Genomic DNA, 16205 nt, shown 5'->3' on the forward strand with positions numbered 1-16205 from the left:
CTTGGATAGTTCCTATTTACATTGTAAATGGGCCACAATGGAAGAGCTGGAAAAGGATCCCCGCATCGCACAGAAGATCAAGCGATTTAGGAACAAACAGGCCCAGATGAAGCACATTTTTACTGAGGTGAAGCAATGTGTATTGACTCATTTCACTGCTGCTTTTCTTTCTGCACTAAACATTTAGGTGGAAGTTTCTATGTCCAGTGAAGTCCTGTATAGCTCTGTTGGCCAAGTCTGATATGATGCTAGTAAAGAGAACAACATTCATTCTCTTAAAGTTTGAATGTAAATACAAAAGGCCAAAAATGTTAGAAAATAAGCTTGAGAATTTCAAAACAAGAGAAAAGACTTGTGAGTTTCATTGTTAAATCTGGGGTGGCTTTAGATCAGACGATACAACTGACATCTCACGTAAATAGAAAATATGAGTATATAGCTTGTATATTCATTTTCCCTAATTATGCACATGTGCACACTTGCATGGCAGAGGAATTGGCATATTTACACAGACACATAAGTTACATGTCTACACAGACATATGCCAAACAGCTTTCATAGGAAAAGTACCAGATCTGAAATAAGTAGATAAATATGCAGGGAATTTAGGAAAGGAAATGTTGGTCATTAGGCATTCCAGAACATGTAGCTTCACTAGAAACCAAAAGAGGTACAAATAAAATTAGAATCTTACAGTTTTGAAGTTTTGTTGTTGTTGTTGTTTAGTTTTTTTGTGTGTTTGGGGGGGGGGTGCTTGTAACAGCCCTGGTTGTCCTGGAACTCTCTTTGTAGACCAGGCTGGCTTCAGATTCTTCAGAGACCCACCTGCCTCTGTCTCCCAAGTGCTGGGTTTAAAGGTGTGCGCTTCCACTGCCCATTGGAATCTTACAGTTTTTTACTTATCAGATATTTGAGGGTTTTAAAGGCGTTTAAGGCTGTTCTAGGTATTAACCATTATTGGGGACAACATAGTAAAGAGACACAGGCTTTCTTGTCCCTACTGTGAACATGACTAAGTCTGACCCATCAGATATCCCAAATTTGTTTTAGTCTAGTTGTCATTTATTTTAAAGAAACCATAAAGTCTTTGTATAAAGAATTAGCTATTTTAAAATATATTTATACTGATAATTAAAAAGCAAACACAGTGTTGGATAATAGTCTAAGTTATATATCCTATAGAATAGGATACTATACATTTAGTGAGAATAATACTAAAGAAAATTATTGGTGCTTTGGAAATAAGCTTAATGTTATGAACTGATGTTAGTTAAAAAAATAAATAAATAAAGCCAGGCTCCAACAGAACATTGGGCAATTCCATACTGGAGTGCAAGAGAAAAGAAACATCATAATAATACATAAAAAAATGTTTTGAGTAAATACATGGATATCATGTTTTTCTGGTTGATAGAATTTTAACACTTTTATTTTAAGATTTATTTATTTTATGTATATGGTGCTCTATCTACATGTACATCTGCATGCCCAAAGAGGGCATCAGATGCCATTATTGATGGCTGTGAGCCACCATGTGGTTGCTGGGAATTGAACTTAAGACTTCTGGAAGTGCTCAGCTGTCTCTCCAGCCCACACTTCTCTTTTCTTTCTTCCTTCCTTTCTTTCTTTCTTTCTTTCTTTCTTTCTTTCTTTCTTTCTTTCTTCCTTTCTTTCTTTTTTTCTTTCTTTCTTCCTTCCTTCCTTCCTTTCCTTTTTTTTCTTTTTTTGTAATATGTAATGTATAGTTTTGTACAGATAACTTTTGAAGGAAAGAGAAAATAAAAATACTCTTAAAACATAGTCTTATAGCCAGGTGGTGGTGGCACATGTCCTTAATCCCAGCACTTGAGAGACAGAGGCAGGCAAATCCATGAGTTTGAGGTCAGCCTGGTCTACAGGGCGAGTTACAGGACCGCTTAGGCTCAAGTGCCATCAATTATAGTATATTGCTCATCCATTTTTCCAACTGTGGTTCACATTGTGGTCCTTCTGCTATTGATAAGTTGCTTCAGAATGATGTCTTTTGGGATCCTTCTGATGTAATCTCACAGTTAGTGCTGGAGATGTAGGTCAGTGCTATGACAGTTTCCTAGAGTTCTCAAGGCCCTGGGTTCAATCACACATACACACCCTCAATAAAACTGCAGCTTGATTCAGAGTCTCTGTGGTGGTTTAAAGCCCGTGAGAACTATTTTTTTGTAACATGTTCCTCCGAAATAGAGTTGGGGAAAGAAGGCGATGACTAAATGAGACAGGCCATCGTGAGCCCGTCGGGTAGTCTCTGTATTTCTTGGAACATTTCTTTCACACCTCTATTTTCGCAAGAGTTTGCAGTGTAGTAACTTGTTTACACGTCTGACTCTTCATTTTAAGCCCTGTCAGACAGACAGACAGCCTATTTGTCACTGGAGCTAGGCATTGGATCAGTGCTCATTACATTCATTTCTTACCTTTTTTAAAAAATAAATAAATCTAAAATTAGTAATGAAGCCTACACAATCCTCTGCTTTCTGATACAGTCCCACGGGAGTGGCTTTTCCTTGGTTGCAGACAGGGGAAGTTGTGTTGAGTGTGTCTTAGAATAGTATAACAGGAGTTTGTTCTGGTAGAAATGAAAAGGCTTTTTTGTTGTTGTTGTTGTTGTTGTTGTTTTGTAGATTGGTATTTTGCCTAGGTATATTTGCACTACTTGTGTGCCTGGTTCCCTCAGATCTCCCAGAACTAGAGTTATAATTGTAAACTGCATTGTGGGTACTGGGAGCTGAACCTAGATCCTTGGAAGATCATCCCGTGCTCTCAACCACGAGCTATCTCTAGTTCCAGGAATGAGCTTTTGAGAAGATTCGAGCACATCACAGAATTAAGGATGAGTAATAGTGGAGAGGATGTCAACTATTTGGTGTTTATATTAGTAACTTGGACAAATGATAAATAATCTTGTGATATGAATAGAGATTTAATTTTGGGTTGATCATTTTCATGCTCATTATTTCCAACTGCTTTATGAGACATCTAAGGCCCAGCGGAGAGAGACCCCTGCTCTAGAGTTCACACATACCACAGAAGTAAGTCCCTTCTGACTTGAAATCCACTCTGGAAACCCAGGCTTCTTGTCGCATCAGTGTTAGATGAACAGTGAGAAAGTCAGAGTGTAGGCTTGTCTGGATAGTCTAGGGTGACTAAAGTAGAGAAGTGAGTCTAATGGCCTGCGTTAGTGTTTCAGCGGTTTTATAATTAGTAGACAAAATGATTGCACTGCCAGTTGAATTGCCCACAAATTTACTGCCTGTCAAGTCATTCTGCCTGAGCTGCATTGTGGAGAGTGCTGTTGTGCCTGGTGTTACCAGCCTTCAGCGTGATAGCATGTTCACTTGGATGTGAGCACTTAGTGGGGGGCTTTGCTGCAGGAGGATTGGAGGTTGTGGTACAGGGATGGAAGCATGACTGAGTCAGTGCAGAGGTTGGAAGCGGAATGTGTAGTGGTCAGAACTTGTACTCTGAAGTCAATCTGCGAGGGCTTCTCGCAGACCATGTACACACCCAGGGCAGGGTAGCCTTGGACCACTTGAATAAGCCACTGCTGATTCAGTGTGCTTTTATGTATATAGAGGTACTCTGAATAGTGTCTGCCTTGAGAACACTTGATGGAACAGTTGTTGTTTTCAACTTCATGGAGATATAATTAGCAATATTTGCATAAATTTTAGGTGTACAACTTAATGTTCTGATGAGCATACACATCATGAGTATACATGTAGTTAAGCAATTTAAAATGGTGTCCAAAACAGTGTTTTTAGCTGCTGCGGTGTCATACTTTGATCTCCAGATGATTTATTTTACATAGCTATGTATGAGTACATACATAAATATGTACACGTACTTTTGCCTGCCATCTCTCCTCTCATGGAGGCATTAAGTACTTATAGTACCTGTTCAGTAAGGAATAGCTGACAGCATTTTGCAGAGCTTGGGACACATTAACTAGTCTTAAATGTGACCTAATTCAGCCTTTTTGGAAGCATAAAATACATACATATATAAGAAAATAAATCCAAGGTATACACCTCAGTGGAATTTTACAAAATAAAACTTGTAACTACCACCTAAATCAGGAAATAGGACTTTATCAGTATTCAGAAAAAGAAATTCTCATTTAAAGTCACCAAAGAACAGTGAGCTATAAGACAGAGTGTATCCTTGTGCTGACTTTGGAATATTGCTATAGAAGGTCTTACTTGGCCCTGGTTCAACCTCTACAGTGATTGGATCCTTTAAATTTAGTCATGAAAAGTGGGATTTGAGGACAGTCTTCCAGCATGTCTGTGAAATGACTTGTTCTCAAGCACTTTTCTTCTTTGTTTTCAGAAAGAGTCCAGAGTAGGGGCCACTTAAAAATAAACCCTGGTTGTTAAGAGTTGCAGATAGAAAGCTACACTACACATCTTAACTGTATTCTGTTTGCCTTAGCCTGATGAAGACTTGTTCAATCCAGACTATATAGAAATTGACCGTATCTTAGAGGTGGCCCACACCAAGGATGCAGAAACAGGGGAGGTAGGTGTGTTGCCATTTTCATTTCGTAAAATTTGTTCTTTCTTCCACACTCACTGCTTGTCTTGTCAACAAATGATCTTTGTTTTAATGGCATTTATGTGTTCTTATGCAGGGTGGGTTTTCTGGGGCTGGCAAAGAATGGTTGGTTACCAAGTTTCTTGAATTTTCCCATCAGGAAGTGACACATTACCTGGTGAAATGGTGCTCCCTGCCTTATGAAGAAAGCACATGGGAGCTAGAAGAAGATGTGGATCCCGCAAAAGTTAAAGAATTTGAGTCTCTACAAGTTCTCCCTGAAGTTAAGCACGTGGTAATGTGTCTATGTGTCTGTCTGACACCTCTTGTAACGTGTAAACTTTTAAACTTAGAAATTATGATGTGTATTTGTTTGGGTTCCTGAATGACTTCTTCCCTTGATGCTCTCTCCCCTTGACAAACTTCATCTACATCCTCATCAGCACTTGCTCTGAACTCTGTTTTAATGTGTGTAACATGTAAGAAGCTTGGGTGTGGACTTGTAATTCTTGGTGTTCATCTGTCCTTTGGCACCAGTAACATGGAATGCAGAAGAGATGGTGTGGAACTCTGCAGTGTCTTTCCTAATCCCTGTTTTGAATCTCTTGCCCCCTCAGTAGTCTTTGTTTTATAATCCCCCATCCCCACTCCACTAGAATATTCTAAAAGTGAATGCTCCTTAATGGTCCTTAGTAGATCCCTGGAACCTCAAGGCAAAGGTTTTTGAGATAGGTTTATTTGCTCTTCTGATTTTAGGTCATTTGTACATGGCGTACCAAACAATTAAAAGGAGGCAGAATTGGAATCAGAGACTTCTTAGGGTAGTACTAACTTGGGAAGAGCAGTTGTTAAGGAAGGTTGTAACCAGAAACTGCACTTTCGTTTCCCGGCTGCCCAGACCCAAATAATCACAGAGAAATTATATTAACTATAACACAGTTTGGCCTATTAGCTCCGGCTTCTTAATAACTAACTTGTACATCTTAAATTAACCCATTTCTATTAACCTGTGTATTACCAAGAAGCTGTACCGTTAAGGTTCCAGTGTCTGTCTCCTTCAGCAGCTACATGGCATCTGCCTGACTCTACCTTCTTTCCTCCACTATCTCTGCTTGGATTTCCTGCCTTGCTCTATTCTGTCCTGCCATAGGCTACTGCAGTTTCTTTATTAACCAATGGTAATAAAACATATTCACAGCATATAGAGGGGAATCTCACATCAGAGGGTGACTGTAGGCCTTAGTGATCTGTTTCTTTTTTTAAATCACCATTTTCATATAAAAATAATCCAGTTACTTAATTTTGCATCTAATTTTTGCATCACTGGTGGGAGGAGGAAGACTAGATTAAGTGTAGCTCCCTGTCAGAGTCCATTTAAGAGCAGTGTTTGTTTTTGGTATAATAGCAATTGAAGATATATAGAAGCATCTGAAGATACAGACTTGTGATTAGAAACTCAACACAGCTCACGGTGTGTTGTCTAAGTAGTTGACAAGCTCCCTTTTAGCCCTCTATTATATATGTACTCTAGTTATTCTTTTGTCAGTCATTTACTAAGCATGATAAAGGTTGCTGTATGTGTGATACCATAAAGAAAACAATGTACAGGCCAGGAGTCCAGTCTAAAGGAAAGAGTACATGCATGTGGAACAATACAGCACACCTAACTGTGATGATACACAAGCAAAGCATTGTGGGAGCAGAGGTTCATTCTGAGGCTGATTTACCATCTACAAGTCATCAGAATCTCAACCCGTTCTCTCAGCAAGCTCCCACTGGGCAGGAAGGAGGAGTTCTCAGGTGATGTCAGGTGATTGCACTCTCCTTCACTACTTGGCTGTGACACTGTTTTCTCAGTGAGCTAGTGTCCTTTTAGACTTGTCTCCTTTTCCCAATTGATTTGTTTGCACTGAAAATGTGCATTTTGAAATTTTATCTCAAAAAATCTAAACTGAAATGGACACTATACATAAACAAAGGGTAAATTACCTTTAAAAACAGCACTTTTTGCAAAAGAACTCTTGCTATGGGTATTGAAGTTGAGACCTTACCTGTCTTGGTGAACAGGACATTCAGTGTCTGAACGAAGGACGATCCAGAGAGATGAGTGGTTCAGAGAGGGATGCTGCTGCACGAGGGTGCTCCAAGCCAGCCGTGAGCTTTCACTAAGGCCTTCAAATGGCCTCTGCAGTACTGAGAGCCAGTGATCCAATCAACAGAGGGGGAGAAGCTTCCAGATAATCCTCTACCTTTCCTTGTAAAGAACCCCCAATGGACAGGGTGGCTTGGGCTTCAGGAATCTGGGCCGAATGGTTCTGAAAACAAAGGGACAGAGTAGCTGCTGAGTACAGGGTGTGTTTGTTCAGAGCTGTTTCTATAAAATACATTGGCATGGTAAGTTTTCTCTTTTATTTCTAAAACACCATAACTGTGCTGCTGCTAGCATTCAACGGTCCCATTTCAAAGTGCTTAGTCTAACACAGCTGAAGTAATCTCTAGGCAGGCTGTCACTTCTGTCTTTCTGGAAGGTCAATGGATAGCTTAGACTCAACTCCAAGTATGAGTGGCATAGTGGAAGTTATTTTTCAGATATCACATACAAAAATATCTTAGCTTCAGTTAGCAACAGATTTTAGATGTAAACTTTATTGTAGAAGTAATTCAAAGTAAAATCACAAAAGACTAAAAAAAATGCTTTATAGAAAAACAAAAAATCCAGTCTCTCATTTCTGATACCTAAGAATTCTTTTTAAGATCTTAAATGTCAGTTTAGAGATTCAGTTTGTTTGTAAGCTAAAAAGTTGTTTCTTTGTGTAAATAAGAAACTAAAGGGGGGCTAGAGAGATGGCTCAGAGGTTGAGAGCACTGACTGCTCTACCGGAGGTCCTGAGTTCAATTCCCAGCAACCACAGGGTGGCTCACAACCATCTATAATGAGATCTGGTGCCCTCTTCTGGCCTGCAGGCATGGAGGCTGAACACTATGTACATAATAATAAATAAATACTCAAAAAAAAAAAAAGAAACTAAAGCCTAAATAAATAAATTTGTGAGTACAAAAGCTCAATGGATAAAGATTTAAATAGTCTCCCAAATAAGTAAGCACTGTCATTTTAATTGAAATTCCAATAATAATTTTTAAAAACTTGATTCAAAAATTATACAGAATCGTAAGCTAGAGTTTGAAAGCCATCTTATGTATGTATGTGCACACATGCTATCTTCCTCTATTGCTGTTTATGTTATTGTTTACTTACCCATTTAATGGGAGTGGGGTGAGCTTACCACTTCACTAAACTGGCTGACCAAAAAGCTCCAAAGATTAACCCATCTATGTCTCATCCCTCCATTACAGTTTTGCAACCATGCCTGACTTTTTGTGGGTGTACTAAAGATCCAAATTCAGGTGTTCATGCTTACATGGCTAGTGCTTCACCCATTAAGCCATTTCTACAACTTTGGCAAAGCACCATTTTGAAAAGTAATTCCCTGTCAGATACATAGCTTCAGTGATTAAAGAATGGTTTTATTGTAATACTCACAGTCTATGAAAAAAAATGAACAGTCTGGATATAGCTGCATGGTTATCTTGAAGCAATATATAAGGGGCTGGGAAAAGGGCCAAGAGCATTTACTGTTTTTGTAGAGAACCTGAGTTCATTTATTTAGCAACTCAAGACCACCTATAACTCCAGCTCCAGGAGATCTGACACCCTCCTCTGGGCACTCATGGTCACATACCTACACACAGATACATACATCTTTTTAACTTTGTATATAGTCATGTGGCATCTCACTAGTATTCACAAGATGACTGAGTTTTAGAAACTGATATTTCATCTGGACAAACAAAAGAGTGAGAACACTTGGCCAGGCAGTGGTGGCTCATGAATCTCAGCACTAAGGAGGCCGAAACAGGCAGATCACTGTGAGTTCAAAGACAGCCAGAACGACACAGAGAAACCCTGTCTCAAAAAAAGAGAGAGAGAGAGAGGAGAGAGAGGGGGGGGGGAGGAAAAGGAAAGAATGCCTGTATTTTGTGTAAGGAGAATTAAAGAATTTATAATTTGATTATAAAAGTTTTTCTTCCTGTGCTAACTTCAGAGACAAATCAGTACAGTCTTTTACTCATTGTCCTTCCCTGTGAGGAGACACAAACAAGCAAAAGTGAAATTCTGTTAGAGAAACCATGAAACCCAGCTAAACTTGTTGGGAAATTAAAGTGTAGATGAGAATGTCATCCAAGAGCCTAGTAAAGATGTGTGACACTAGATATTAAGTCGGTCTATTACTGTTGGTAAACCTTATAGAAGTATTCATAATCTGGTAAGATTTAGAAAATGTCGCACCATTGAGAAAAATGTAAGCAGTTTGAATCCATCCTTGGAGCAGCATGGGAATTTATACTAGCTTGCCCATTGTTTTCCGTGTTATGTTTCTAAAACCTTTTTGTACACTGTGCTCTCTGCTTCCTCCCTAGGAGCGACCCGCTTCTGACGCTTGGCAGAAGCTGGAGACGTCTCGTGAGTATAAGAACAGTAACCGGCTGCGGGAGTACCAGCTGGAGGGGATGAACTGGCTTCTTTTCAATTGGTACAACAGGTGAGGGACTCTGAACCGGCCTGTGCTCACACACTGCAGGTGTATTGTTGCCTTAGCCTCAGATATAATGAGTAGACTAGAAAAATGGCAAGAGCTGCACTGTTCCCAGCTTGGAATCATTCCAGAACTTTATTTTTATGTCAGTTGTTTCCCGAATGAAAGGAGAAATATGTTGATAACATTGAAAGTGTGTTGATAGAGGGGCATGGCCTGATCAAAATGATAGAAGGAATAAAACTAAGATCCTAGGAGGATGGGCTTTGTCTCTCTGGGTTTTAGTGTTTTAATAGAGGGTCTTATGTGGTCCAGGTAACCTCAGATCCAGTTTGTAGACTAAGAAAACCTTGAATTCTTGATCCCCTGCTTCTTCCTCCTAAGTACTAGAATTATAGGAATCTGCCACCATGCCTCTTGTCTTTGCACCTGCCACTCCTCAGTTTAAAGTCCGTGAAAGAGAACAGATAGGCTCACTCCACTGTTTTTTTGGTGAATTATTTGTATTCTAGTTCATTTTAGAATCTAGAAGAACCTGGTGAAATTTGAGAAAGATAGATTGAAATTTTCATAAGACAACAGTCAGTATTTTTAAGTCAGTGCATTGTAATGCAAAGCACACTTAGAAGGGATTCTGGTATCCAAATGTTCTAGTGTAGCCTTTGCTACTTACTATGCGACCCAGAGCATAAAAGTTACCCGAGTACAGGTTGTTGGGTCACATATCTGAACAGTGAGAGGGTGAAACCAGATGTGTTCACACCTCTTCCAGGACCACCACTTTTGCTTCTGATCACTAGATAGAAATGTCTTTACTTTCATGACAAGGAGTTTATTATGTAGGTTAAATTTTTGTCCTTTGATAAATACAAAAGTAAACAATGGGACTTCCATCTTTACTGTAGTTTCTAGGAAATTTGAAGGTCTGGAAACTGGCTTAGATAAACATAGGTCTTAGGGGAGAAAGGAAGGAATAAGAGTACAGTTGGGTGTGTGTGACATGGAAGCAAAAAAGAAAGACTCTGTAGGGAGAGTGGAGAACAGCATGGGGTTGGGGGCAAGAAGGAACCAACTGTAATGATAATGTCTGAGAGAAAACACAATGGTGTGTGTGCTAACCTAAAAAGTTAAATTAAAAATTAAATTTTAAAAAGTCTAGCTTGGGTTGTAGACATTTTCCCCGTCTTAATAGTGTTTTTTATAGTATTTATAGTTTCTATTCTAATAGTTTTGTTTTATAAATTGGCCTAGGCAAAGCATCAATAATTATAAAACTAGTTTTAGTTTCATTGCTGCAAAATTATAAAGCTTTCACTCACCTCAGATCAGCCTGAGTTATAACTAACCTCTGTGATTTTCTGTGTTGGTAATGAATTACTCATACTTCTTACCCTCTGCAGAAAAAACTGTATTTTGGCGGATGAAATGGGCCTAGGGAAAACCATCCAGTCCATCACATTCCTTTCAGAAATATTCGTCAGGGGAATCCATGGTCCTTTTCTCATCATTGCCCCTCTTTCCACCATCACTAATTGGGAGCGAGAATTCCGGACGTGGACGGAGATGAATGCTATTGTGTACCATGGCAGCCAGATCAGCAGGCAGATGATTCAGCAGTATGAAATGGTATACAGGGATGCACAGGTGAGCCCCACTGAAGCCAGAGACCCAGAGACTCCTAACTTCACAACAGCCTTTCTGCCACCTGTCTTCGGGAGTGTCAGTCCTTCATCTTGAGTTACTGTTTGCTTGTTTGTAGGGTTCCTTTTGCTGAGGCTCACCCTGTGTATTTTGTGTAAGACTGTAACAAAACACACATTGAAGAGGTGCTTTCTTATCCCTATGAGATACACGTGAGGTCTTTTTTAGGCCACTGAAAACTTGGTTTACTGACTAACCTGTGAAATTGCTTGTTTGTGAGGTCAGCCAAGACTACATAGTGAAACTTTGTCTCAAAAAAATTTTATTAAAAAGAAAAGTGTATGGTGTTTAAAATTTGAGCACAGGGAATTTGTAGAGGAAATAAACAGATTGGATAAGGAAAGATAAAAGCGAGTTTCATGTTGAAAACACAACTTTATTTTCTGTATTTTTGTTATCTGTTATCACTTTTTTGAGTATGTTTCTGTATTTTCACCAGGTAGTGGTTTTTATAATTAAAGTAAAAAAATGATCAATCAGAGGAAAACCAGGGGTTCAGATAATGTATGCATTGTTTGGTAGAAATTTTATATTGCTTTAACAGTAGGCAACTCTACTCTTGAGATGTGATGGTGACATCCAGACAGACAGCAGAAGGGGGTGTAGCCGTCTAGCAGCACTTATAACAGCTATGTGCACACTGCTCTTGGAGTTGTGCTAGAACTGAGTGATAGGGTAAGATGATGTAAATCTGAAACGTAGCAGAGGGTTTCCTTGAGCGTTCAAGGTAGGCCTGGCTTAAGTAGACTCTAGGCTGAAGATAATGCATGAATAGTCTTCTTAGTAATCATGATTCAGAAACGAGAAGTTCCCTTATTGCCCTTCATCTTTCTCCTCTTCGTGAGGACACTGACTTGAAATTGGATTCTGTGGTATTCTGAGGTCTTCTCTTTTCTAAATAGTGAGTTCATTCTTAGGTTTTCTCCTTTCTCACATGAGAGCAAACAGGGCATGTTGGCTTCTCATCTACCATTGAACTGTGCTGTTTTCTCAGAACTACAAGTAGAATTCAGTAGCCCTAGTGTAAAGCTCTGCTTTGATCTGTGTCATACTCAGGGAAACCCCCTTTCAGGAGTCTTCAAGTTCCATGTTGTCATCACAACATTTGAGATGATCCTGGCAGATTGCCCAGAGCTGAAGAAGATTCACTGGAGCTGTGTGATAATCGATGAGGCCCACAGATTGAAGAACAGGAACTGCAAACTTCTGGAGGGGCTAAAGCTCATGGCCCTGGTGAGAGCTAGCTAGCTTTTTACCTAAATAAACATGAATTTCTTTTTTTTTTTTTTTTTTTTTTGGTTTTTCGAGACAGGGTTTCTCTGTGGCTTTGGAGCCTGTCCTGGAACTAGCACTGTAGACCAGGCTGGTCTCGAACTCACGGAGATCCGCCTGTCTCTGCCTCCCGAGTGCTGGGATTAAAGGCGTGCGCCACCACCGCCCGGCTTAAACATGAATTTCTTTTGCACATCCTTTTTGCCACTGATTGACTCCCAGAGGGACCTAGAAAGCACTAAAATTCCATGAGATTTGTAACCTGGAAACATGAGGTTTTCCAGTTTGTGCTGGGTCCCTGAGTGAACTGGTACTAGAGAGGATAGTCTTAACATGACTGCCTCGGAACAGAGGTAGGCAGGCCCGTAGCGATTCTGAGTGAACGAATGGCTGCTCTGGGTACTATGCAATTGCCGCTGGAGTCATTGATGTGAAAGCAGAGCTCACCTTCTAATGATTACTGCTTCGCAGCACTGGCACCCAATCTTTTCATTAAACATTTACCCCCAAATTGGGCACAGAGTGCCATGACTAATTTTTCACTACAGACATGCACTATTTTTGTGACTCCAACATGGTTCACAATCTGTTTTTAATTTTTATAGGAACACAAAGTGCTGCTCACAGGAACACCCTTGCAGAACTCTGTGGAAGAGCTCTTCAGTTTGCTTAACTTTCTGGAGCCCTCGCAGTTTCCTTCAGAGACTGCTTTCTTAGAGGAGTTTGGCGATCTCAAAACAGAAGAGCAGGTAATTGGGAACCTAACAGATTGAGACAACGTGGTGGTTCCCTTGATGTTAAGGAAAATGCAAGACAGGATGTTTTAAAGTTCCTACTCTCGTAAAATGAGCTTTGAATATTTGTTTATGTTGAAGAAAGCACCTAATTATTAGCAATTCTTACTGCTAATGCGAAGTATTTGGCCTCCTGCTTCACTGAATGCCCTTGCCCGTTCAGTGATGTGTGTAGCTCTGGCCTCAGGAGCATGGTGTTGTCTTCTGCTTCCCTCATTCCTTCATCCTTCCTGCTCCATAATCTGCAGCATGTTCCCAGGGCCACTCTTCTTGGTTATACATTACACAGTGTGAGGGAAAAAAGGCAGTCACATATGTGGAGTAACTGATAATTCTAATTTTGTTTCAATTACCTGAAGTTCTCCAGCTTTAGAAGATCTAGTACAGTCTAGTTTATTAAACCCAATTTATAAAAATATTCATCTATTATTGTTAGAAGTCTCTTCTAGGAATTAAAAAAATATGTCAGACAAGCTTAATGCTATAAGAGGAACAAATAGCAAAGTTGGGCATGTAAAAGGAAGGGTCATACCCATTAGGAGTCTGGAATGACAAAGGAGAGGATACGATATAAGAATCTTTTGAGAGTAGGTCCCCAATGGTGAAGAAGAGTGACTACATGGGAGGGGAAGAATAATCAGAGCCGTGAAATCATATAGTAGTGACAGATGATCTGGTTGGGCTGAAACAGGATGACCGAAGTACAAAGTAAAACCAGAATAGTCATGGTTATGTTGTTGGAAGATCTTGAAATGGAGGTTGAAGAGCAAGACGGTAACAGAGGAGTCTTACAAGACTTTTTCTTAAAGAAAGCTAATTGATCTAGCAACGGTGCAAAAATGTGTTGGTGTAGAGAATTTGGGGACCAGAAAAGTTTAAGACTGCCACTAACTGATGTGAATACACTGTGGTTCCAATCTGTTGCTTTTACTTGTCATGCACTTCAGACTTTGGAAACAGTGAAAAAAATCACATCTAATTCTCCTCCTCTGCATTCAATATCTGTTGACCCTTCAAAAGCCAGCTCCAACCCACTCTCCATTTTTGGACCATTGGAAATGCATCCTCTTCTCCCATTGCACTTAATTTGTGGTATGCATTTTTTCTTCTTCCTAGACAATGATCTCCTTGAGGACAAGGCCCACATCTTCTTCAAAGTTGTGTTTGTTGTATTGACCAGCAAAGTGTCTGGCATATAGTATACTCTAAATGATTCAGGTATGAACCAAGTGAAGGGCAAAAGCTGAACCCAGCATGTGGCAGATTGACATTTGTCCCTACCTTTAACAATTAGCTAGCACTGTTTTTCTCTTTAGGCTCTTACATAGTAACTCTTTACCCATTGGGGGAACAACATTCCTAAATTCCTTTGGATAGTAAAATTAAAGTCTAAAAACAGGTTTAAAGTTGATATTAGAAAAAAAATTAGCTGTCTGGTTTATTTTGTATTTTTAATTATATTTTTTTAATTGACACAAAAATTGTATATGCGTTTTATACCATAGATTTTGAAATATGTACACATAGAAATAGCTGAATCAAACTACTTAATTTATGCATTACATTATCATCTTACATTTTGTGGTGAAAATACTCAAAATCCACTGTCACAGCAGTCCTCAAGAATACATTGTTATTAATTATAGTTGCCATGTTATACAATAGCTCTCTTCATTTTGTTCTATCTAACTAAAATTGTATGACCTTTGACCAACATCTCCCAAGCCCACTCTCTGGTAATCTTCATTCGACTTATTTTATAAAGAAGAAATGTTTTATTTTAAAGCGCAGTACATATAAGTTCTCAGAAATGTCTATTTCCAACATAAAACATGTTCATCATCGTCTAAGACCTATTTCAGTAAGTATCTCTCCTTACCTGACCCTCAAGTTGTGCTGTGTTTCTTCAGGAAGCAGTGCTGCAGCAGATCCTGCCCCTTTTAGAAACAGTGAACAGACAGCCCTTCTTGACTTTGGAACTTAATTTCTTTTGTGCTCTCATGTCCTTTTTTTGTTTTCTTATTAGGGTTGATCTTACTGGTATCACACTTGAGCTGTATGTGGGTTAATTCGGGTGTTTGACCTTGAATCAACTACACTGTCATTGTCTTCCTGGAAGAGGGAATGGGTTACCTTGTTCTACAGTCTAGTGAATGGGATCTTTGTGTAGGTGTGGTCTCTTAGACACGTAGCCAAATTTTAGCAAAGAACACTGCCAGACTTGAAATGGACCAAATATGACAGCTCCCACGATGTTACCATACAGCATTAATTCTTCACACACTGCTACTTCTAAACACAAATACTTCTGCTGTTATTTGAAAGGCATAGGATAACTCCATTTCAAACTGCCTCTAGTTCTTAACTTTGTCCTTTTCAGCATCTCTGTCTTTCTTCTTAATGTATCACATGTACTTTCTAACAAGACAAAGTATTCTTGCTATAATTTCCGTGCATGTGTGTGTAGGAAAAAGAGCAAGAAAGCTTTGTTTCTTCCATCCTAGAGAATAGGTGTTGTCTTTCTTTTCCCTTTTTATTTTGTTAAAAGGTTGCCACAGAGATTCTTGATATATGTTGAATTGAATCCAGATCCCCTTTTCTTCCAGATATTATTGTAAGCTCCCCTTTTCTTCCAGATATTATTGTAAGCTCCCCTTTTCATGTGATTTTTATGACCTCAATACTATGATGACATTGAAGAGATTATAGTGAATCTTGAAATATCATATTGATCATTTAGTCCAAACTGGGGCAAATAAATGGCTATCCTTTTCCTAAACAGGTAAAGAAATTGCAGTCTATCTTAAAACCAATGATGCTTCGGCGCCTGAAAGATGATGTGGAAAAGAACCTTGCTCCCAAGCAAGAAACCATCATTGAAGTAGAACTGACCAATATCCAGAAAAAGTATTACCGTGCCATCCTGGAGAAAAACTTTTCCTTCCTGACCAAAGGCGCAAATCAGCACAATATGCCCAATCTTATCAATACTATGATGGAACTAAGAAAATGCTGCAACCACCCCTACCTGATCAATGGTGAGTCAGGGCAATAGGGAGCAGTAACTCAGGACAGGCATGGGCATCTGCTGAAAGCCAGTGATGAGCAAAGGCCTTAAATGCTAAGTTTTCTTTATACACTGGCCTAGTGGTTTTTAACCTTCCTAATGCTGCGACCCTTTACCATAAAACTATTTCATTTTTACTTCATAACTAATTTTGCTATTGTGAATTGAAATGTAAATATCTAATATGCAGAATATCTGATATGCAAC

The 16205-nt window shown here is 39.3% G+C and overlaps 1 protein-coding gene across 3 annotated transcripts in view; it reads left to right on the forward strand.

Annotated features, from left to right (window-relative positions):
• Positions 1-16205, forward strand: part of Chd6 (chromodomain helicase DNA binding protein 6) — a 171419-nt gene that overhangs the window by 80950 nt on the left and 74264 nt on the right. For all 3 annotated transcript variants that reach the window (XM_005362986.3, XM_026787117.1, XM_026787116.1), the window contains 8 exons: positions 10-127; positions 4468-4554; positions 4730-4864; positions 9049-9170; positions 10565-10808; positions 11922-12098; positions 12743-12886; positions 15714-15969. In XM_005362986.3, the coding sequence (XP_005363043.1) occupies positions 10-127; positions 4468-4554; positions 4730-4864; positions 9049-9170; positions 10565-10808; positions 11922-12098; positions 12743-12886; positions 15714-15969 (1283 nt within the window). The remainder of the gene's footprint in view (positions 1-9; positions 128-4467; positions 4555-4729; positions 4865-9048; positions 9171-10564; positions 10809-11921; positions 12099-12742; positions 12887-15713; positions 15970-16205) is intronic.

The sequence above is a fragment of the Microtus ochrogaster genome, linkage group LG8 (genome assembly GCF_000317375.1).
Source record: "Microtus ochrogaster isolate Prairie Vole_2 linkage group LG8, MicOch1.0, whole genome shotgun sequence".
NCBI lineage: Eukaryota > Metazoa > Chordata > Mammalia > Rodentia > Cricetidae > Microtus > Microtus ochrogaster.